This window comes from Dysidea avara, chromosome 12 (assembly GCF_963678975.1).
Source record: "Dysidea avara chromosome 12, odDysAvar1.4, whole genome shotgun sequence".
NCBI lineage: Eukaryota > Metazoa > Porifera > Demospongiae > Dictyoceratida > Dysideidae > Dysidea > Dysidea avara.
The window spans coordinates 10,399,610-10,423,093 of record NC_089283.1 but is presented as its reverse complement, the minus strand read 5'-3'; the positions used below and the strand labels follow the sequence as shown (position 1 = coordinate 10,423,093).

At 36.5% G+C, this 23,484-nt stretch overlaps 1 protein-coding gene across 2 annotated transcripts; it reads left to right on the top strand.

Annotated features, from left to right (window-relative positions):
- Positions 1 to 243: 243 nt before the first annotated feature.
- On the top strand, positions 244 to 1,634 carry LOC136239761 (uncharacterized). Of its 2 annotated transcripts, XM_066030489.1 has the most exons (4): positions 244 to 428; positions 547 to 679; positions 984 to 1,096; positions 1,353 to 1,634. In XM_066030489.1, the coding sequence occupies exons 2-4, from the start codon at positions 598 to 600 to the stop codon at positions 1,566 to 1,568; spliced, it is 411 nt and encodes a 136-aa protein (XP_065886561.1). In that variant the 5' UTR covers positions 244 to 428; positions 547 to 597; the 3' UTR covers positions 1,569 to 1,634. The 2 variants fall into 2 exon arrangements, with proteins under 2 accessions (XP_065886561.1, XP_065886560.1); XM_066030488.1 differs by lacking the exon at positions 244 to 428 and having other exon boundaries at positions 490 to 679.
- Positions 1,635 to 23,484: the final 21,850 nt, after the last annotated feature.

Genomic DNA, 23,484 nt, shown 5'->3' with positions numbered 1-23,484 from the left:
TACGAGAGTCCGAAGACGTTGGCTACCCCTTGCTATAATTATTTAAATATGTACTTAAAAATAGTGGTGGCAGAAATTATTGAGTAGCTAGCTGGTGACCTTCACTACAATAATGACGTTCATCACTTTTTGTTTTACTATTTGGGTATACTTGTACAATAACACATTCCTTGACCGGCGCATGGAACATCACTTTGAGATATCCGGGAAATTACTGTAGCGATAAATCTATATCCCCAAATTCCTGTCCTTTCACCGTCAAGGGCCTATCACCACCTGCCAGCATTAAACAGTTTTGGTTCACTCTCACGCCAGGAAGGCATGCAACATGTGAGAGGCTGCAACTATATTATTCCCTGACTGGCTTCACTGTGACGACTACGTATTAATGTAAGTGTGCGGCCTCTGCACGCACGCCCCATAATAAGGTGAGTATATAAGGCAGCAGCTATTTCCAAACTGCAACGTGCAGAAACTATTCAACTTAACTTCATTAGCCGTTGAACAATAATGAGTTGCTCTGTGTGTTCTTCTGGCTCACTCAAGGTGATCTTAGTGGAGCCGGGCAACAATTACATCTGCGTCAAGATTCCAGAGATGCCAAAGTCCTGCAGTGATGATTCTTGTTGGAAAATCATCACTGTTACGTCAGACAGCATCACCTCTGAAGATATAAGAGGTACGTATATAATTGACTTTGTTATGGAAACTATGCAGACAATCAGGAGTTGAATTATAATGAACCAGATCTTGGGATCGGCATGAGGTTCCATGTCAATATCCATAGCAGCATAAAAGAGTACATTTTACTATATATGTGATAGCTAGCTGATATTCAGTCTACTCTGCATGTTCATTTAACAGACCAGGACTATAAAGGCATTCTGATGAGGTTTTACTTGGTGTTGCATGATAATTTAGTCACATATAGCTATGCACAACACTGCACGAATAAAATACTGTGTATTTTGTTATTTATCCAGTTCTCTACTGTTACAACATATCATTATCCATAATTACACTTCAAAACAACAGTCTTCTAAATCACTTTGTTGGAGTCGACTCCATCATGGATGGAAGCCATCTGTGTCTTAAGGTAACTATTTCCTTTGAGTGCATGTGCTTATAGCTAGTATATATGCTAAATGTGCAGTTGATACACTCAATTAGATAGATTGCCTAGATGTGTATATTGTATATTGGGATTGTCTTCAGCATGCAGATTGTATCATTCAATATTTATTGGATTTAAACTCTCTCAGTATAAAACATTAAGCACTGTAATAATTACTGTATTCAATACATGTAGTATACTGTTAGCAGTGATTGATGCTATTTTGTGTTGTTTACAGGTCAAGGATGACAAAAGGGAATACCTTACTCAGATGGTGCAGTTGACCAACAACAATAATGATAACGTTGCTCTGGCATTTAAATCAGATGATAATGACACACTATATTATGTTACGTCAACAGGCATAGGGAAACCACTGGTTATAGACAGTACAATAGCCCCACCATATATATTCAGACCAGCTATACCTACTGGAAAGGAAATGGCTGGTTAAGGAACTGTTGATAGCAATACTTATTCTGTGCAATTTTTATATGTATGGTACCATGAATACATTGTATTAGTTCATATCACAATGTTAAATTTATAAATTATATCAAGAGTAAATAATAGAGAAGAGAGTATCCAACTGCCATATACCATATCAAAAATGATCCTGTAAAGTCCACTCTGCTTGTTAAAACATATTCAAAGAAGGTGTTAAATTAGTTTATTAACAAGTGGTGTGCACACAGGCTTTGTATTGTGTGTAAGTGTTGAAGGTGATGATTAGTAGATATGAACACTTCTATGATACCCTAAATTTTACTGAAATGTGCAGAAAGACTTAACAGGATCATTTTTTATATGATATATGGCAGTTGGATACTCTCTTCTCTATTATTTACTCTTGATTATATTAAATAGCAACATGCATGCTTGCATTATTACAACACTGAGTACAGCAGGGGAAACTAGTATAATAATAACATCTCCATACTTTTGGGAAGGGAATATATATACATTCATACATACATGCACATGCAGACATACAAATAATAGCACTCCTTCAGTAATTCTGTTGCTTCAGTGAAACATGAAACTTGTTGCATGGTTATATAGGTAGCTACATGGATCACTTAACCATATTTAGTAGGTATATACAATGGATCCTCTTTTATCTAAAATATAAACACAACCATCAAATTGCATGTCAGTGCAACGATTTCTAGCAGATAGGCCATTTTGTGCAGTTGAAAATAATTAATGGACATATACAGTAGCTATATACATTCAGGTACACATTTAGGCCACGCATGCACTGGCCTTTGATTAAGACCATACATCCTATCTAGATTTTTCCAGTACTTCTCTTAAACAATTATAGAGATGGAAGTTGTTAACATTACATCTAGGGAGTTCCAATCATTAATGACCCAGTCAAAGTTGAGGTAGCTACTTCAAAAAAGTATCTAGTTATTAGTTACACATTCCATTTATCCCATGTAATTATGTATAACTTACTTTTTAAAAGGTAGCTAACTAGAAGTTACGTTACTGGTTACTTTCATACGCTTGCTTGTTAACTTTTTAAATACATTTTTCATGATATAATTTATTATGAAACAAATTTGCCTTAGTAAGGGTAGCAAAGAACTGTGCACTTCCTGAAAATAAAAGTTCCATGGCCATCTCAGCTCAGTTCAACTATTGTTTTGTCCATTACTCCAGCTGAATCATGAGAATGTGTCTATATACTATTATAGCTATTTAAATGTGGCTGTAGCATGTATGGTACAAAAATTAAAGAGTGTTATGCATGGCATTTAAAGCATGATCTAATACAGGGTATATGTAACTAGTTACTATTGTAACTTGGTTACTTTTTGGACAGTTAGTCCTAGTTTTACAAGTTACTAGTTACAGGGAATACAATATGTTACATCTGATATATACCTGTTCTAGTACCATCTTTCTCACACAATATAATGATTCTGGTAAGTTACTCACACACACTGCCGGACATATTAACCCAAACATAGACCATGAACCAGCAAATCCTATTGCAGTTGCTGCATGTCTCTTGTATCATGGACAATAGCAAATAATTTAAGTATCATTTGCAAAACTGGTTAGATGAGTTCTGGATATTGTCTACCACAACAAGCAGTGGTCCCAATTCAAATCATTATATGAGACTCCACTTTTTACATTTACTATGTGGAAATGTAGCTATATATGCCTAGATGTACTGTTCCCATTTCCTTAATTGGTTGATAAGCAAACACATAATTATATTCAATGTATTTAAGCCACTGAAATTAAAACTTTACATATGTATGTACCCTATGGTGTACATTGTCATCATTGTGCCTACAATTTTGATACTGGTTTATATGTAGATGTCACATCAGATAAACCTTTCTCAGGGGCAGATCTAGGGGGGGGGGTTCAAAGGGTTCCATGGAACCCCCCTTTTTGGAAGAGCCTTAATAGCATCAATAATTCGAAATACTCTAATAGAGCAGTCAAGGTCAAGAAACTCTAATGGAGCAGTCACAGTAATTTTTAGATGAACAAGCTAAATATGTAATTATACATAAGGAGATATAGTTTGTGGAGGGAAATTATGGACATAATTGGTGGTGGAGGGCATAGTTTGTGGAGGACAACTGAATAAGGAGAGTATTTTTTAAGAGGAGTAAGTTACATGCATATGTAGGGAGATATAGTTGGTGGAGGGAAGCTATTGTCAGCAGATAGTTATTCACATATCAATGTCAAGCCCCACCCCCACCCTGGGGGATCCACATGCACCTACTGGGGATTTGACATCTATATCTTGCCCCATCCTGGGGCTTTTGATGGTGGCAGTTTGCAGAACCAAAACTTATTTTAATAGATAAATCAAATCTCAAATCCCCTATAGAAACCATCGTTTAGAGGTGGGGACATAGTGGGGTTTTGACAAGTTTCTTAACCTCAGTATTGGGGAATTTGACACTAGACTTTATCAAAACCCTGTATTCCCCCACCCTACCCCTGGGGTGTGGGGATGACATTGATAAGTGCAGTATCTTTTTTTTCTGTCTTCAACTTACAGCTATAGGCCATGACATCACCAGGCTAGACTGAAGTTGCAATTCCAGCGTGGAACCCCCCTTTTCAAGTAGAAAGTCTGGTTTCTGGTACTTATTTTCTATATTTTGTCTTTTCTTTGAAGGTTAAAAGCATACTGCAGGTGGTAAACAGGCTGTCTTTATCAAACTATTGTCCACCTGTCTGTGTGTTTGTCCATTTGTTGTATTAGGGTATATAAAGTTTTAAGTTTATTATGTCTAATGTATGATTTTTAACCTCCAAACAATCAGATACAGTTACCTAGCTGACTATCTATCTTGTTAACTATAGGAGCAACCTGAAACATGTATATACAGTTTATTACAGGACATTAGAGCATATACTAGTATAACTATATTTGCAAGCTTAAACTTTTACAAAATACAAGACTGCTCTATTAGAGTAAACTAATTTAGTACTAGACCCTACACTACTCCATACACTTCAACCTACATAGCTATACTGGTGGGATATACCATAATTTGCTTTTTGTAGAATAATTTTCGTATGCAAAACTTGTACGAAAATTTCTTACACGAAAATTTTTACTAAAGATTGAACTACTCTAATAGAGCAGTCATTCACGTAAATCATACGATAATATTTTTACACGAAAATTTTAATCACGATTTTTTTTTTTTGCTCGAAAATAAAGCAAATTACCAAACAGTTTCAGAACATTTTTCAAGGTATTCAATTTCAAATAAATATTAGCTAAGACCTTATAATTTTGGTATAACCTCACATGTTCTCATTTCAAACTCATATCACTATAGCTGCCACAACACAAAATGTGCATTTGAGCTGGATATACAAGAAGTGTAATACTTAAAGCCATGCATAATCAAGCAATTATTTCAATGTAGCATGTGTATGGCTATAATATTATATGAATTCTTATATAGCAAACATATTCCAAAGTAAATAAGGAATCATAATTTTGGGGTAAAGTGCAGGAAGGAATTTTACACTTGTGTAGGAACCATACATGTGTAGAGCTTTATTGAGAATTTTTGTAGAATTTTGTAGGAAATATATTCCTGCAAATTCAGCAAAGTGTAAGACATCTTCTTACAGTGTAGGAATGATTCCTAAAATGTCTTCCACATGCATTGTGCCATATGTGGGAATCATTCTTACAAAATTCAACAGTGTGGGAATATTTCCTACAAAATTTCTTAATATAGCCCTACACATGTAGTAGCCATGCTTCCTACACAAGGGTAAATTTTGGTACATCACATAAAATTTGTTATGTTTTTGAGAAAAAGCTGCCATGCACAACTTAAATTTTTGGCTTCTTATTTAGTTTGGAACATGTTAATAATGCTCTACTGAATTCAATTACTCTATATATTATATTTTAGTTCCTGTTTCTAAACTCACAAGTAAGATCAATTACACATACATATAGATAGTAAATTCCTACATAATACTCAGTTAGTAAATTTCAAGATTAATGGTGTCCCAGCATTATGGACACATATACTCCATTGTTTTAAATATAATCACTTCAGGATAGTCATGCAGGTACTGATGGAACAATATAATAAGAAAAGTATAGTGGTGGTTAGAGTACCTGTATATCCCAGAGTAATTGTACTATATCATGAAAGAATGCCGTTAGAATAATAGTTAACAGCTTGCAATGTACATATTATACTGAATATGTACAAAATATGAAACTAAATACTAAGAGTCATGTATGGCAATACTGCTATTAGAATTTCCTGCATGTATGCATGCATAGTCAGAATAGATATTATCAGATGGAAAGTTTCTATCATGATCAGATGAGGGAAATACTGAGGGGAATAGCTACTATATGCTGTCTTATGTACAAAGCAACTTGATAACAATAATGATTCAGGAATGTTATTTCAGCAGCCATTTGAATGGAAAATCCCCTTTTAGCTATATATGTACATGTAGGATTCACTGTGTTGGCTGAAGACTTCCATTGGATGCTTGAAATTGTCATGTTTTTTACAAAATGGCATTTTTATTATAACTAATGTCATTCATATTCATGTTGTAAATTAGTGTTGCTTTAGTATAGGTTTTCACATTTTAGTAGTACCAGTAGGAAAAAACATTTTAGTTTTAGTTTAGTTGTAGTAAACTTAAGATAAAAACTTTTAGTTTTGGTGTAGTATAGTATACAATAAGTAATTTATGCTTACTAAAATAGGTTTTAGTTTAGTAAACTAGCTACCAGTGTAAATGTAATTTAGTTTAGTTTAAGGTTTAGTAAATAAAGGAAATCGAGTTTAAGTTTTAGTTTAGTTTTAGTAAGATTCACATTAAAGCTTAATTTTAGTTTTGGTTTGGTATACTACATCCACTAAAAGTAATTTATGCTTACTAAAATAGGTTTTAACAACACTATTGTAAATGTAGTTAAGCAATAATGCAATGAAATCTAACTTGAAAGGAATAAAATCCTCTGTCATCATTATGTGATGAATATATTCCATATCTTTTGTGGAAAGTAACACATTATGAATTAATAAATTTTATCACCAATTATTTATAATATATGTTGAGTATTTATAGATTCCTTTTTCTAACCTGAATGTCTGTTAAGATTTCATAGCCCATGGGCACAAAAGAGTAAATGGTCATAGCATTGATAGGGATAAAATATGACATTAGTACATGTTCATTTATAATACATTAATTTTGTGCAGCATGATTGAAGACTTAATTGATTTTCTAGATAGTTTACATGATTAATGGTTGTATTATTAGAAACATTTATAAACTAGTTATACTGTTTACAAGGATGTCTACACAGCATGTCATCTTATAAATAGCCATATAACATGTAGCAAGCTGTATCAGCAACTAAAGAATAGCAAGCAAATTTTACTGACTGAAGAGACGTAGCTATAGTGTAAATTCCAATGGAGGACTTTGCATGCATGGGGAAATTAAAGGGATTAGTTCTAGCTGAATGCAGTAATGTATTTCCCAAACTATGTTATACAGTCAAAATTTTGGAGCTTCATAACATGATTCAGCTAAAAAAGAGACGCTTCCTCGATTGTAGCTAAGCAACTCAGATATGTCATCTATAAGATTAGCATGTCAACGTGTTTACAAAACAATGTATTATGAAGATCTACAGCCTTTGCTGAGAAGAATAGGGTTTTAATATTCTTTGTCAATCAAATGAACTGATACTTGTAATGACACATTCCCAAAAGTAGTTTCTCTTGAAATATATAATTAATGCACATGTACACACACAGTGGCTTCACACAGATTCCTGAAGTGCTATATGGAAACTATTTAGCTACTCAACCTCTAGTTAATAAGAAACAATTGCCCTCTATACATAACTAACTATATATATATATATATATATATATATATATATATATAAAAGTAGTAATAATTTACCTGCAGAGACAAAATGTACAGCTTAGAAAATTAGTAGGAAACTGTTGATCTGAATGTGTATTCATGCATGTACATGATTGTAGCTGAACTCTCTACAGTGTGACTTATTTGTAGTTGAACTCTGTACATGCATGCAGTGTGACTTGCATGCAACCGAACTCTCTACACGGTGACTTATTTGTAGCTGATCTCTTTAGAGGCTGAAGCTGAACTGTCTATTGCATGTAGATCTTGCATATTGTACCTTCAGCTATGAGGCTACATCCAACAATACATGATGTATATATATATATATAGAGCCAATATAGGATATTATGTAGATGATGGCATCTTAATAATTTGATACTGTTATCTGAAGCAGTTACTAATCTTCTGCCCACTGCTCAAATTTTGGGAATTTTTAAGCCTTATAATAATAACTCAAGCAGAAACCTAGCTACTTTACTTTTGAATGCTTTGAGGTGATAACAGTGAACAAAAACAGTATAGCTATAATGGACAAATAAATAGCAATCTAACAGTGAATCTGAACATAGATATTGGCTCATAGATGATGATACCAATGGTAGAGACATAGCTACAGTGCTTGTCCTTTTAGTATATGCTAGGACATTGGTTTTCTTACATGGCATCTAATATACGTTGACAATGCAGGGACCTAATACATGCATATTGTAGATACATTCAAGTATCACTGACATGCAGAAAAAATAGTTATGTGTGCTTGAAGAAACAAATACATTAGAAAATAGTGCTTCATTTATGTGACATATGTGTGTAGCCATACATTCATTAATAGTGCCTATAGCACTTCCATCCACTTTATTATGGTTGACAAGGTTTCATATAGTTAGCATGATGCCTTCTACTTGTAACTATATCTAACACCTCTTGTGCAATATATCACAATCTGGTCATAATCTTGTAGATAATTATTTTACCTTTTAAAATCATTGGTGTATAGAATGAGATATACAAATTATTTAACAATAGTTAAGTGTGACTTCAGCTGTGTATTTATAATGTTGCACAAGCTAACTATAGCTACCTGCAATGATTGTGATTACACAATAAACAGAAAATACTGATCAAACTATTAATTTAAGTTGGTTTCTCTGCATACTGTATATATGACTGGTTCATCATGTGAGTGGTTACACAATACATGTGACATGTCAATTTTTGTGGTTAAAAATACATACCCTGTGATGAATGAATAAAACATGTAGCTTGAATTAATAGACCCCAACAACATATCCATTACGCATAAGCCTTCTGTGTTGTATCAAATAACTATGTAATTTTATGTGGGAAACCACAAAACAGATAACATTGATTCCCCTTCCAATATATATTGTTCCTTTGTGCAAACACGTGGACAAAAAATGGCTACAACAGTACAATTTGCACCATCTTGTATTGTTTGTTTAACCTGGCATATGAATGGATTCTGGAATTACAATCAAAAACACAATTTAGTATAAATCAACTAGGAACACTACACTACCATATAACAAGCTCTATTATTGCCTTGCTACTTAAGAAAATTAACTACTTAATTCTCTAAGCCTGATATTGAAAATCAGTAAAAGGCATTAGTTTTCAGTGTGGACTTTTAGACATTGTAAATATTGAATGTATAGCTATAATTGATGTGCAGGTCAACAGAGTCTTGTAACTAGTTACTATTACTTTTAAGCAACTGACTAACTAACTAGTTACATCCCTTGTATACAACTGTCCAAAAAAGTAATTAAGGTAGTAAAGGTATGATACTATAGCTACTCACAATAGTTACGTAGTTAGTAGTAATCATTCTTTAAAGGCGAAACACTCAGCAATTTTGTACTACTCATGCATGACCAAATTAAGAAGATACATTCTGTATACTGTTCTCTAACTAGTTACTTTCACAAAAGTACTGTAACTAAGTTACATGGGATAAAAGTAATGTTACTTTTTTGAAGTAACTATTCCAGGTATTTATATGAGGAGGCCATGACAATCCCCATGCAAAGTACATTGATTGATTGATGTGTAATTCAGCACAGCTGATACATACATATTGTACTGTACTGAAGACTTTCATCGTGTCATTGCTTTATCTGTAGGGATTGTCTTCTTCTACAAGGCTGGCGTACTGCTTCAATAGAACATTCCGTATACTCAAGTGGCACCCACTACTGAGTTAATGCACTTCCAAGTTAACTTCTGCTTCACTATTCACAAAACAACCTCAGTTGCTACGTATAGTCACAGGTCTTGCCAAGCCACTTTTAGGACATCCAGCAATTGAGAAGCTAAACTTACTAGCCAGAATTAATACATACAGGAGTTCTCTTCTCCAATTGAGAAATTTTCTGATCTATTTTCTGGTCTAGGGAAACTACCAGGAAGCTACACCATCAGGCTTTCAGACCTTACTCAATAAAGAGTAGCAAGAGTCTGGGACTCAGCCATCATCATGTGTATTTGATCATAGATACAGGTTGGAAAGCATACTGCATCTATGTCCTTTCGGTCACCACTCACATAAATTTAATGTACGTCTAGGAGAGCCGGGTTATGGAGAGCCCAAGGAGAAATTATTGCAGTATAATGTATATCCTCAAATTTTGTGTCCTGTCACTATCAGAACCTGCCAGCACCTAGTGGTCCACTCACAAGCCAGACTAAGAACATGTGAGGGGCTGCAACTATAATCCCCTGACCTCACTGTAATGCCTATGTAATGTATTACTGAAGTGCATATGGCCTCAACACGCACACCCCGTGATAAAGTGTATATAAGCCAACAGTTACCAAGTACGAGTGCAACTCCAGTATATTGAAAATCATTGACTTTAGCATCATCATGAGCTGTCCCATATATTCTGCTGGCCAACTCTATGTGGTTAGAGTGAAGGACGACAATTATATGTGCACCAAGTACCAGAGATTTCCAAGTCCTACAGTGATGATTCTTGTTGTGATATATCATTACAAACAGCATAAGTCTTGAGGATATATGAGGTATGTGTAATTATCCTATAGCTATGGAAGTTATGCAATTATCAAGTTTTACAGCACTGAAGGTCTGACAGCAATGTATGCTGCGACCTTTTTTGCATTGAACTACTATATCAAGAGTTGAATTGTTAATAAGTTCTTAATAGTGAATTTAAAAATTGTTAATTTAGAAATGGAAGTAGGGATCAAGCGATAAAAACTACTGAAACAAGTGATTTGAATGATGGCAACTATTACAACATAGCTTTGTGGGGAAATCCTTACATTGGCATCTCACCACGTCACCATATATGTTCAATGCCAAAGTAGGGATTTCCCCACAAAGCTATGTTGTAATAGTTGCCATCATTCAAATCACTTGTTTCAGTAGTTTTTATCGCTTGATCCCTACTTCCATTTCTAAATTAACAATTTTTAAATTCACTAGTTTGTTAACTTTTTTTGGTATAGGTATATAGCTATTATTGATCTTTGGCACTGACTGCTCTATTAGAGTATCTCGATCTTGCTGCTTGCTTTATGCAAGCTGCTCAATTACTAAATTGAAAGGCATGCAGGGTTTCTATCTCCTGTTTTCTACAATTAGTTACAGCTGGACCATTAATAATGGGCGTGGTCCACTGATCGTTAAGTACGAGCGCGCGCTCTGATTGATAAGGGCGTGGCAGTGTGTTCTTACTTCACTAGGCTGTTAAATCGCTTTGCAAGTGTTGCTATACAGGCATCTACTTGCCCTTACAGTACGGAATCCGTTATTAGTTTTGTGGCGTCCGAATACGGCTGCTCTAAGGAAAGTGTCGATACAAATTAGTAACGCCTCCGTGACTGGAAAAGAAGAAGACGATCCGTATAATTGAAGATAAAAGGAAAGGCAAAGCGCAGAAGGCAGACACTCGTCGGAACCCGAAAAGGCACATCCCAGCAGCGAGTTAAATATTGTGGCAAAGAATGGTGATCCTTCGCTGCTTCGTTTGGCCTGTAGCCTTGCGAATGTGGTCAGGCAGGCAGGCAGGCTGACAGACGAAAATTTCTGTTTTAGCGATTTTTTAGAAATAAAATTCCAGCACTTTTCTAGTCGTTTCCTGATATATAACGCTAGAAATAAAGTTAGAAACTTGAAGACTCTTTAGTAAAAGGTTTATTTGCTGTGTGAGATATTTCTAGGATGATTTTTGAGGGATCGAAATTTGAGGCGCGCGCCAAATCCACCCCCGATCCCTACTTAAACAGTACTATCGTACTGTTTGATATATCATGTATGTAAAATAAAATCCTTATACATAGCTTCATAGGTAAGCTACACTGCCTCATGAACACTGTGACTGCTTTATTAGAGTAATTGACTGCTCTATTAGAGTATCTCAATCTCGTAAGCAAGTTTTTGAAGGGGGGCACGTGCCCTGTGTCCCTCCCTGGACCTGCCACTGATACATATATATCACCAGTTTAAACTGAGTACAGTGAAACTCCAAACCTCTTAAGACCATCTCATTATCTTGGTACAAGTCACAATATCTAAACATTTTGTACTTATGATGCACTGCGCAGTCACATCCATTCCAACATACAGGCTTCATAAAGGTAAAGCAGTTCCTCTGTAGTTATATAAAATGGTTGTATATATGATAGTAACTCAAGGTGTCTAGAGCTTGAGACACGAGAGCAGTCATCTGACATTAAAGTATGAAATTGTAAAGACTGTGTAGGTGCAGCTGGACATAAAATGGTAGTTTTACACCCATATCTTAAAATTAATGTTAAATGCTCCAGAAGTTGTTCTCCTCAACAAATAGCAACATTTCAGTGTGGATTTTGATGCATGCATCTTATCTCATCCAAAGGGGTTGATTCTGGATCCAGCTAAGTCTCATATTTGTCCAAGAAGTAAGAGTCAGGAATTGTGCCAAATTGCATTGTATACCAAACTTTATATCAATCCTAATACAGTGACTGCCTTATTAGAGTATTTGGCTATTTTAGTAAAGTACGTACTTCAAATTTTGTTAACACATGATACTGTATTAGAACAACAGAGTTCTTAATTTGGTAATACAAAATTAATAACACAACATTTATGAAAATCGCAGTATTAACTGCCTGGTTTTAGAAGTACACTGTATTTTTTTCTTTCACTATAAAGTGCAAAATTTTAATATGTAAATTTCAACCACTGAGTCACTACTACGTATAGTTTACATCTGTCTCATAGTCCACAAATAGTTAAATAATCTTAACATGGCTGTGACAAGATGGCTGTGACAATTGCTTTTGATGCTGATGAACTTCTGAATCAATAATAATGACATTCATGACAACTGTCATCATTGAAATTGATTAACACATCACTGTAGCCACTACTTTTGATCTCATGTCCACTTTTAATTAAACCCGCATTTTTAAAGTCCTACTACTAGCTCAGCTGTTTTGGCTTTTCTCTAAATGCTCACAACAATATACTTTATTTGCCATCAATTCTGCATACTGGCTACAATGTCATTATCATACCATCCTGGAATGGTTCATAGCAGTGTTGAAACCGGGTCACTACTGCTGACCCGGATGACCCACTGACCCGGATTAATTAAAGCCAAGGCGTGCGATAAGAGCTATGTTTCGGGCGAGGTTTCGAGTAGTCTCGAGCAAGCAAGACAATGTAGGTTTTGAGCGTTCGATTCGTGTTGAGTAAACGATTAGTTATGTGAGTGATAACTAAGCCGGTAAGTTTATAATTTACCAACTTGCTTACTGCAACTGACTCACTCCTAATTCGTGGTGAGTATAAGCTTTGGATTTATAGGAACTATATAATTTCATTGCTTCGGTTTCACCTGTGTGTCGATGCTGTATCCAGCTATTCCATTACGAGGTTAGAGTCGATCGCTACTCGTTTTTTGAAGAAATGGTTAAACTTACCCAGAAGTGCTACTCGTGTTATATTGTACTATCTTGCAGGGGTTTGCTGCCCGAGCATCACCCATGTGTCTAGAGAAGCAAAGTTAAGTTTGTTGGCGTGTGTCAGTACTTCCTCTGACTTAAGGCTGCAGGAGCTTGGCCTCCAGTTACAGCTTGGGAATGTTGCTTTGCAAATTAATGACAATGACTACTCCATCTTGTCGATTGCCAGGAAACAGTTATCTACACTTTCATCTGCTCGATCTCTATTATGTTAAAGCCAAGAATCAGTTGAGAGACTATACTAAGAGTCAATGTGAAGACCATCTGCAGACACTATCTGTTCAGTCCAAGTTTGAGGGCTCAGCTGAATTCCTGTAAAACTTGGAATAGGCTTTTAAAAGGCTTTCATCCTGGTCAACTGTCATTCCTCCTACGGGCAGCTTCTGATACTCTCCCTACTCCAGTTAATTTACAGCGATGGTCATTACAGTGTTGTGCAAGGTGTTCACTTTGCGATACAAACCGTCCCACCACAGCTCATAATCTGAGCGGCTGCCCTGTGGCATTGACTCAACAGAGGTATACGTATCGGTATCAGCATAACCAAGTGCTTTTCGTTTTAGCAACTAAATTTGTTGAAGCCTTCACTAGTGCTCCTTTCATCAAAGTGTTTGCAGATTTACCAGAGTTCCATGCTGATAACACTCCCCAGTCAACGATTCCAGCAAGTCTTTTTATTAGCTACCCCCTACCGTCCTGATATTGTAATTTACAACCCTCAGAGCTCATCCATTGCACTGTTGGAATTAACAAGTCCGCTAGACTCTATTCATCATATTCAGTCGGCTCGATCTAGAAAACAGAACAAAACTGATTACCTTCAGTTGTTGGCTGAATTTGATCGCCTCAACATCGCTAATTATTATGAAACAATTGAGATAACAGTATTGGGGCATTACCAAGTCTCCTCTATCCAGAACTTGGTAAATTTGTTTAGATTTATCCTTCCTGAGTTAAACACATCAAAAAGTGGAATCAGGAGTTGGTTAGATGAAGCAGCCTCTGCCAGTATCTCTGCCTCTCAGAGGATTTTCATGGCGAGACAATGTAAAGAGTGGTGTCCGAATTAGATACGTAGTTAGCTAATATTGTAATTATCATTGTAATTGTGTGTGTGTTTTTTTTTCTCTTTTTGTACCTTGCCCCACAGTAGTGCTCTAGGCAGCCTACTCTGTGGTCGCATGCAGTCCGAGGTTACACATGCTTCTTTCTAATTCATTCCTGTACATATTTTCTCATGTAATGATGGCTCTCTCTCTAAAATCAGTCAGTTTTGGTTCCACGTAGCTACTGCGAGTTTACAGACAGCAATTGTGTGTGGCTTCGTGCATACCCAGTATTACAATTTCCCGATATATTGAAGTGGGTGTGGCTCACAAAAGTACTTATCCTGCTGCAAGACTTGACTACATACAACTCTTACAATAATCGATTAGTGGGCGTGGCTCCACGTAAGCTTGCAGACAGCCAACGGACAGTTTCGTGCTACAGACTGCACTTACTACTAAATGGGCGTGGCTGAGCGTATGTTTGGAACGCGATAAGTGGGCGTGGCTCACGAAAGAGCTACGCGATAACGTTTATAAGTTTCCACGTCGTCAAACGAACAATTTAATTTCTCACGTGATCCAATCCGGGTCAGACCCGGAGAAAATGTGACCCGGTTGACCCGACCCGGTTTCAACGCTGGTTCATAGTTACCACCTACAGGATTATGTCAGATATACTATAAAACTCACATTGTAAAACTTTAAATGAAAGCACTTGCACCATGCCTTTGTTAATCTTGCTAAAAGTGGGGAGTTTACTCTGGGGAGTAAAACAGTTTACTCTGAAAGGGGAGTTTGGATTACTAGCAGAGTAACAGTAACTCACGGAGAGTAAAGAGAACTCCAAGTACGCTACGGCACTAACTTGAAGAGTTCCCATTACCATCTAGCTAGTAGCTACTCCACTTGGCCATCAGCCATGCAGTCATATCTCCTGCTATTCTGGCTACCAGCAAAGAAAAGATTGAGTATAATATTTATATAACATTAGAAAATTAATCATCTTAGGAAGGCAAAGAAGTAGAGCTAACTGGTTTATAAAACTTGTGAGTTATAATGCAAAAACCAACTAAATGTAGCAAGTGCTCAATCAAAATACTCTAATAATGCAGTCACTCTATTAGAGAAGTCAGCTATGCATTCTATTAGAGCACACAACTATAGTACAAGTCACAATGTAGAGAATTTAGCTACATAACAAGCCACGCTGCAAAGAGTTCAGCTACAAACAAGTCTCCCTGTAGAGCTTTCAGCTATGAACAAGTCACCTTGTAGTAGAAAATTTAACTACAAATAGCTAAGTCACCCTATATAGTTCAGTTACAAATAGAGTTCAACTATTTTTTAAGCCACCCTGAAGATAGTTTAGCTACAAAAAATCAGAGAGATCAGTTACAAACAGGTCACCCTGTAGAGAATTCAGCTACATTACATCTCACCCTGTAGGAGAGTTCAGTTATATCACAAGCCACCCTGTAAAGGGTTCAGCTACAAAGAAGTTTTCATGTCCAGAGTTCAGCTACACTACAAATCTCCTGGTAGAGAGTTCTTATACAAGTCACCTATGCAGTATATAGAGTTCATTGTCAGTTACAAACAAGTCACTCTGTAGAGAGTTCTGCAGAAGTTATATACGTAAAAAGTTGCCTTTTGGTAAATGACAATGTCATTACAACTATAAATGTAACACTTTTACACCTCAGATCAAAGGAATTTCAGAGGATAGATTTGCCATGTACACTTCTTCACAGAGGAACAACTAAATGTACATTGAGATGTATCCTGGGAAAATGGTTGTACTTCAAAACAACAAGCCACTTTCATCAAAGCAAACATAGCCTTGATGTGGATGAGGTATAGTGATGTGGATGAGGTATAGTGGTATAGGCCTGCTTGTTTCATAAAGGCTCAAACTGAAATCGGTTATGGGAATAAATTAATGCTCACACAGGAGTCAGTATCCTTACCATTCTATGAGTTGGGAAACATTAGAGAACTAGTCCTCACAAGCGTTTTGGCACATTTTCGAATATGGGACCACACCCACATACCACACTGTAACGAAGCTTACCCCTTTAGGCATTGTAATTAGTTTATAATTATTAATTAATAAATTATAAACAATGCAGTAGGATTAAAGCACTATAGCAAATTCCTCACAACTTGACCTTTTCCATGACATCCTTAGGACTCATCTGTTCATAGTAGAGACCACAGGCGTGGCCCATGCAAAAACATCACCAAAAACCCAGTCTCACTTTTCCCTGATGACAATGAGGCAGTATTAGTTAGGTAGTACGTGTACAATGCATTCTTCATGGACTTTCCAGTGTCCTTCTTTATATCCCTACTGTGCATTTCCATTGTGGTATATATCTTGAGCACAGTAGGGATATAGAATCATGCACTACTCCAGCTTGTTTCAGCACTTTTTATCGGTGTGCTATATATGGTGAAAGAAGATGTGAAATCCAAGGTGGCGGCCAAGAAATGGCTGTGATGGTAGGTTAATGGTAAAAATTTTAATAACGACAATTCAGGTGAATTTGGTGCCGCTTGGTCTTGGCACAAAATTCACCTGAATTGTTGTTGCTAAAATTTTACCATTAACCTACCATCACAGCCATTTCTTGGCCGCCACCTTGGATTTCACATCTTTTTTCACCATAGCCTTTTTGAAGGCCGCACTCTTTCTTTTACAGCTTGGCTGTTTTGGATTAGATAGTATGTTACTGAGAGGGCATATAATGTTCACAGTAGCATATGTTGACATTAACAAGGTAGATAAAAAAGTAAGTTCCAAAAAAATGTAAGATTAAATCTAGAGGTATTAGATTTTATATCAAGACACACGGTATGTTGTGCGGCCCAAGAAGGCGGCGCGCAACACCAGTGAGTATATTGACAGGAAGAAAGAAAACGCAATTTTTGCATCTCCGTAGCTCTGTGCTGCCTTGATGAAACAAGACGATTTTTGCTGTGGACATGCCCTTCAACTTCAGCGCTCCAAAGTTCAAATTTGAGCGAAATCGCTTCGCGCGTTCCCGAGATATTCGACTTCAAAAATTGGCTTAGTTTCTTCGTTTTATTTTTTCTTCCTCTTGTCACACACTTACAAAAACTGCTATAAAACTCGAACGCCATATCCGATTGCCTTGAAATTTGGCACACAGAAGGGGGATATAATGGCGCATGTCGGTACCAACTTTGGCTGGAATACGATAAACAGGCAAAGAGTTATGAGCGATTATTCACGAAACAAACACCAATATGTTGTCACGCCTACAGGGTAAACCGCGTATGGGAAGAAGCTGAAAATCGGTGGGTGAATAGGTTAACTATTGAACCTCAAACTTTTTGTGGTTTGAAAGAAATCGAGCTAAAAACCAGGAAGATACAACGAAAAAACCAACAGTGTGTAACAATTACGCAATCGAGATTAGCTAATAAAAAATGACTACTTGTCACGCCTACCAGAAAAACCGCTTGGGGTAATGCTTTGAAAATCACTGTACAGATGGAGTAATCATCTTAGAAAGGCTCTTCAATGGTGTAGAAGAATCAGACTTAAAGCCACGGAGTTATAACACGAAATCCAACTTGGTGTAGCAAGTGCAAGATCGAGATACTCTAATAGAACAGTCACCCTAATAGAGCAGTCACCCTGAAGAGAATTCAGGAGATCAGCTAGAAACAAGTAACCTGTAGAGAGATCAGCTACAAACAATCCACCCTGTAGAAAGATCAGCTAGAAGAAGTTCAGCTAGAAGAAATCACCTTGTACAGTTCAGCTACAAAGAAACCACCATGTAGAGAGTTCAGCTACAAACAAATCTCCCTGTAGAGAGATCAGCTAGAAGAAGTTACCTTGTAGAGAGTTCAGCTACAAAGAAACCATTCTGTAAAGAGCTCAGCTGCAAACAAATCACCTGTACAGAATTCAGCTACAAACAAATCACCCTGTAGAGAGATCAGCTAGAAGAAATTACCTTGTAGATAGTTCAGCTACAAACAATTCACCCTGTACAGAGCTCAGTTAGAAGAAGTTTCCTTGTAGAGAGTTCAGCTACAAGCAAATCACTCTGTAGAAAGATCAGCTAGAAGAAGTCACCTTGTAGAGAGTTCAGCTACAAAGAAACCACCATGTAGAGAGTTCAGCTGCAAACAAACCACCCTGTAGAAAATTCAGCCACAAACAAATTGCCCTGTAGAAAGATCAGTTAGAAGAAGTTACCTTGTAGATAGTTCAGCTACAAACAAATCACCCTGTAGAGAGATCAGCTAGAAGAAGTTACCTTGTAGATCATTCAGCTACAAACAATTCACCCTGTAGAAAGAGCAGTTAGAAGAAGTCACCTTGTAGAGTGTTCAGTTACAAAGAAACCACCATGGAGAGTTCTGTAATAAATATATGTATTATATTATAATTTTTACATTTACTGAAAAAATCAGAAATATTTAAAGTATTTAAAATCTGCTTCATCTTTTCATCTTCCTGTGGTAAAGAAAAAAAAGATAAGTTTAAAAAGTCCCAAAGCCGGCCATAGGCCAACTTTGGGGTATAAAAATACAAAAAGAAGTGAAATCTAATCCAAAACAGCCAAGCTGTAAAAAAAGAGTGCGGCCCTCAAAAAGGCTATGGTGAAAAAATATGTGAAATCCAAGGTGGCGGCCAAGAAATGGCTGTGATGGTAGGCTAATGGTAAAAAATTTTAATAACGACAATTCAGGTGAATTATTGTGCTGCTTCAATAATTGTCGTTATTAAAATTTTTACCATTAACCTACCATCACAGCCATTTCTTGGCCGCCACCTTGGATTTCACATATTTTTTCACCATAGCCTTTTTGAGGGCCGCACTCTTTTTTTACAGCTTGGCTGTTTTGGATTAGATATGTATAGCATGAATGAACCTGTAGTCTGTCTTGTTCTATACAGTATCACATAACTGGTTACATGTATGATACATATGTTATACTTTCTTATAATAACATTAGTATCAGATAATGTACACATACAAGCAATTATATCAAGTGTAACACTAGCTGTGTATAATGTTGCAAACAAACTATAACTACCAACACTTGGGATAAATGATACAGAAAGCTTATAATTATAGATTATCATTCCTTATTACATTGGTTTCTCTGCATGTGTGATCAGTTCATCATGTGAGTGGCTATGGCAACACAGGTGATATATCACCATTTATTATGTGTGTGGGGGTTAAAGAATACATACCCTGTATGAATGCATAAACACGTATAGCTTGATTAATATATTACCCATTTCATATCAGTACCTGACTTGTATCAAATATCTATACAGCTTATCTGGGAAACCAAACTAGAAAATGACTTCCCCTTGCAACATATAGGTTGGACAAACAATGTGGAAACGTCTCTGATAAGGTAACATCAGTACAATATACCTTCTTGTATCTGTTAGATGGAATAACATGGTATAATATGAATTATCAGAATAAAAATACACTTCAAATCACACAATTCAAAAGCACCATTAGTGAGCACATCCACTACATAGCTACCACTCAGAAAATTGCTATAAGTTTGGTATTGAGAATTATTTAAATTTGCATTGTCAGGAAGTAATTTTAAAAATTTACAGAGTGAGAGCGGATCACTGTGAATTATGGTCATGTAATAATTTTGCCTGTTTAAATCATGAGATTAATTTATGTACAAAGTAAAATATTGTTATAAAGGCATAAACATCATGTGCCGGATTAACTTTATAAAAAGCTTGAATCAATGTGCTAATTCAATAGCTGCTGTAAATACATAAATTATACTTGCAGTTCATGCATTGCTATCAGTATAACCTCTCCATTATTAACTCTTAGTATAACTAAGGATCTGCATTTTCCTGCTATAGCACGGCTTTCACATTATGTTGTCACAGCACCTTAGCAGTATTGGTTATAGGTACCATCAAGCCCAAAAATATACCTTGAAAGTGACCTGAAACATCACCGATGAGTTTATTATGCTCACATGAAAAATTAGTTTGCTAGGTAGTCATATCATAATAGTCAGTTAGTCAGAGAGTCAAGGAGCCAGCCAGTGGATTGAAACTCATTGGTGGTGTTTTCAGGTCAGGGCTTCATAGTACTTAACCGAATACTTCCAAGGTAAACTCAATAGACAACAATGTTACAGGCTTGATTTTATATTAACTGTGGTCCAACACATGCCTTTTCGCATGTGTACCTCATAAGCTACTACAGGTGTATATAGTAGTTGGGATCATTAAAATGAAAAGTATTAAGGGACTGAGAACATCATCATCTGCATGACATACAAATATAGTCCCTACTTTGATTTGTTGCTAATATGAACACATACATGGGAATGGAATAATATTGTGTATCAGTATGTTCTGTTTTGTTTCAGCACTATTTATGATCCCTACTAGCAAGAGTCCGTAATTATGGACTCTTGCTACTAGCTTATAATATTCTTCTTGTTAATATGCAGAACCCCACAAAGTATATTGTACCATGTTTTGGAATTGGAATTCCCATCACACTAGGGACCAATGAGAAGGCTAAAAAGCCTGTAAATGAAGTGAGTCAGAATCTCGATACTAAAACAAACACAAAGTGCAGAAAAAGAAAAGCTATTTTGGCCTTGGGTCCAGTATATATTATACAAAGTGTATATTTAGCCGGTACCGGTTTGCAAACACTAACGGCTATTGTGCCGGCACTAGTAGGTTGCCCCGAGCATTCAACTTTAGGGCACGCGTCTAGTAGGTTGCCCCGAGCATTCAACTTTAGGGGATGCGAAAAGTAGTTCCTTAGCATTAGGGGTAGGCTAGGGTTCAGCTTTGGTTTCTTCTTCACTCTTGTTATATATAGAAGTCACTTCAGTCGGATGTTTATAACGTAGAAACTAAATAATATGACTAGCTGCAGCACCGGTGGTATAATCGTTACAAACATTGCTTATGAGTACGGATGCCCGGGTTCGAACCCTTGCTTAGACAACTTTTTTTTTTCGCTTTCTTAGGTTTTTGTACAAGTTTTTTTTTAATGCACATAACATTCTAAGTATTATACCCTCCACTGCCGGCAAAATAGCCGGCAAAACAGTGTAACCGGTACCGGCTCTATATAACCTGCCTATATTATATAGTGGTGCACTCTGCAAGACTATCATATCCCAGTGAGTGATGGTTTAGCTGGGACTATTATTCTCTGACATATGTCTGCAGGATTACAGATAGCTATATACCATTTAATATCTTTGGTACTGAACAAGGTACCTATACAGAAAGTATTTGTCCAGTGCTGTCCTCTTGGTGCTGTTGGTGGACTAATGTTGCTTCAGATGCACTTCTGAGTCAGTGTCCGACCAGCAGTTTTGTGTAATACTGCAATGCAGCCCCCATTGCATCTAGTGACCTTTAGTACTAATTTCTGCCACAATACTTGCTATATCACTATTTTTGTGTACTACATTTTTTGTAGTGACAGTCACTACTTAAAAATAGTGAGTATTGTGGCAGAAATTTGTTATTGAAAAAGCTGGAGTAGTTTTTCATGTGGATTTGTACAGTAAGCAACACAGGCTCCAGCTTTGCACAGTAAAAAAATTAGTAGTGAATATTTCACAACTACTTTCTACCACAATATTCACTATTTTTAAGTAGTGACGGTCACGACTACTTTTGTAGCTTGACGTTCACTGCTTTCTTGTAGTGAACGTCACTAACTACATGGTAGTGAAGTGAACGTCACTACCTAAAAATAGTGGGTTGTGGCAGTTGTGAAATTATTGATTAACTAGCTGGTGACCTTCACTACAATAATGACGTTCACCACTTTGTTTTTACTATGTGGGTCATTTTATACTTGCACAATAACACATTCCTTGACCGGCGCATTTATGCTGAAATAAATACGTACTTCTCTTCTATATAGACTGACCACTTTGAAAATTCCGAGAATATTCGGAAAATTACTGTAGTATATAAATCTGTATCCCCAAATTCGTGTCCTGTCACCGTCATTGTCCGTCACCACCTGCCAGCATTAAAGAATTTGGGTTTACTCTTTACTCTCACGCCAGGAAAGCAACATGTGAGAGGCTGCAACTGTAATTCCCTGACCTCACTGTGACACCTACGTAATGTAAGTGTGCGGCCTCAACACGCACGCCCCAGGTATATATAAGCATAGATACTAGAATTCTAGTATCTATGATATAAGTCAGCAGCTATTATACCAAGTGCAGTTGCAACGTGCAGAAACTAATATATTCTCTTAGAACTTAACTTCATTAGCTGTTGAACAACAATGAGCTGCTCTGTGTGTTCTTCTGGTTCACTCAAGGTGATCTTAGTGGAGCCAGACAACAATTACATCTGCGTCAAGATTCCAGGCATGTCAAAGTCCTGCAGTGATGATTCTAGTTTGGATATCATCACCATTAGAGTAGGTGCTAGTATTACGGGTCAGGGGGTATTGTGGGTCACATAGCTTAAAATAAATTTAATAGGTTGAATCATGCAGATTTAGATCAACATAAAAAGTGATCAAAAGCTAACCACAAATCTAATTAAGAGGTTATATACTCAGGACTTTAAACTAAGTCACTATAGAAATACCATTCCAGATTAGCTACCTGTACCCCTTACAATGTAGTAAGCAGGAAAAAGACATGAAATGTACGTACTAAGTTAACTAAGGTGTTTTGACAATCTTTAGAGTTGCTGCAAATGTTTCCATAACATTTACCATAATTCGACATGAAATGATGACCTTATGAACATAGTGACTCATAATACCCCCACATGACTCGTAATACCAACACTTACAAGGCTTCAGTGAAAAGATCAAACACCCAATACATGACAAGTAAATCTTT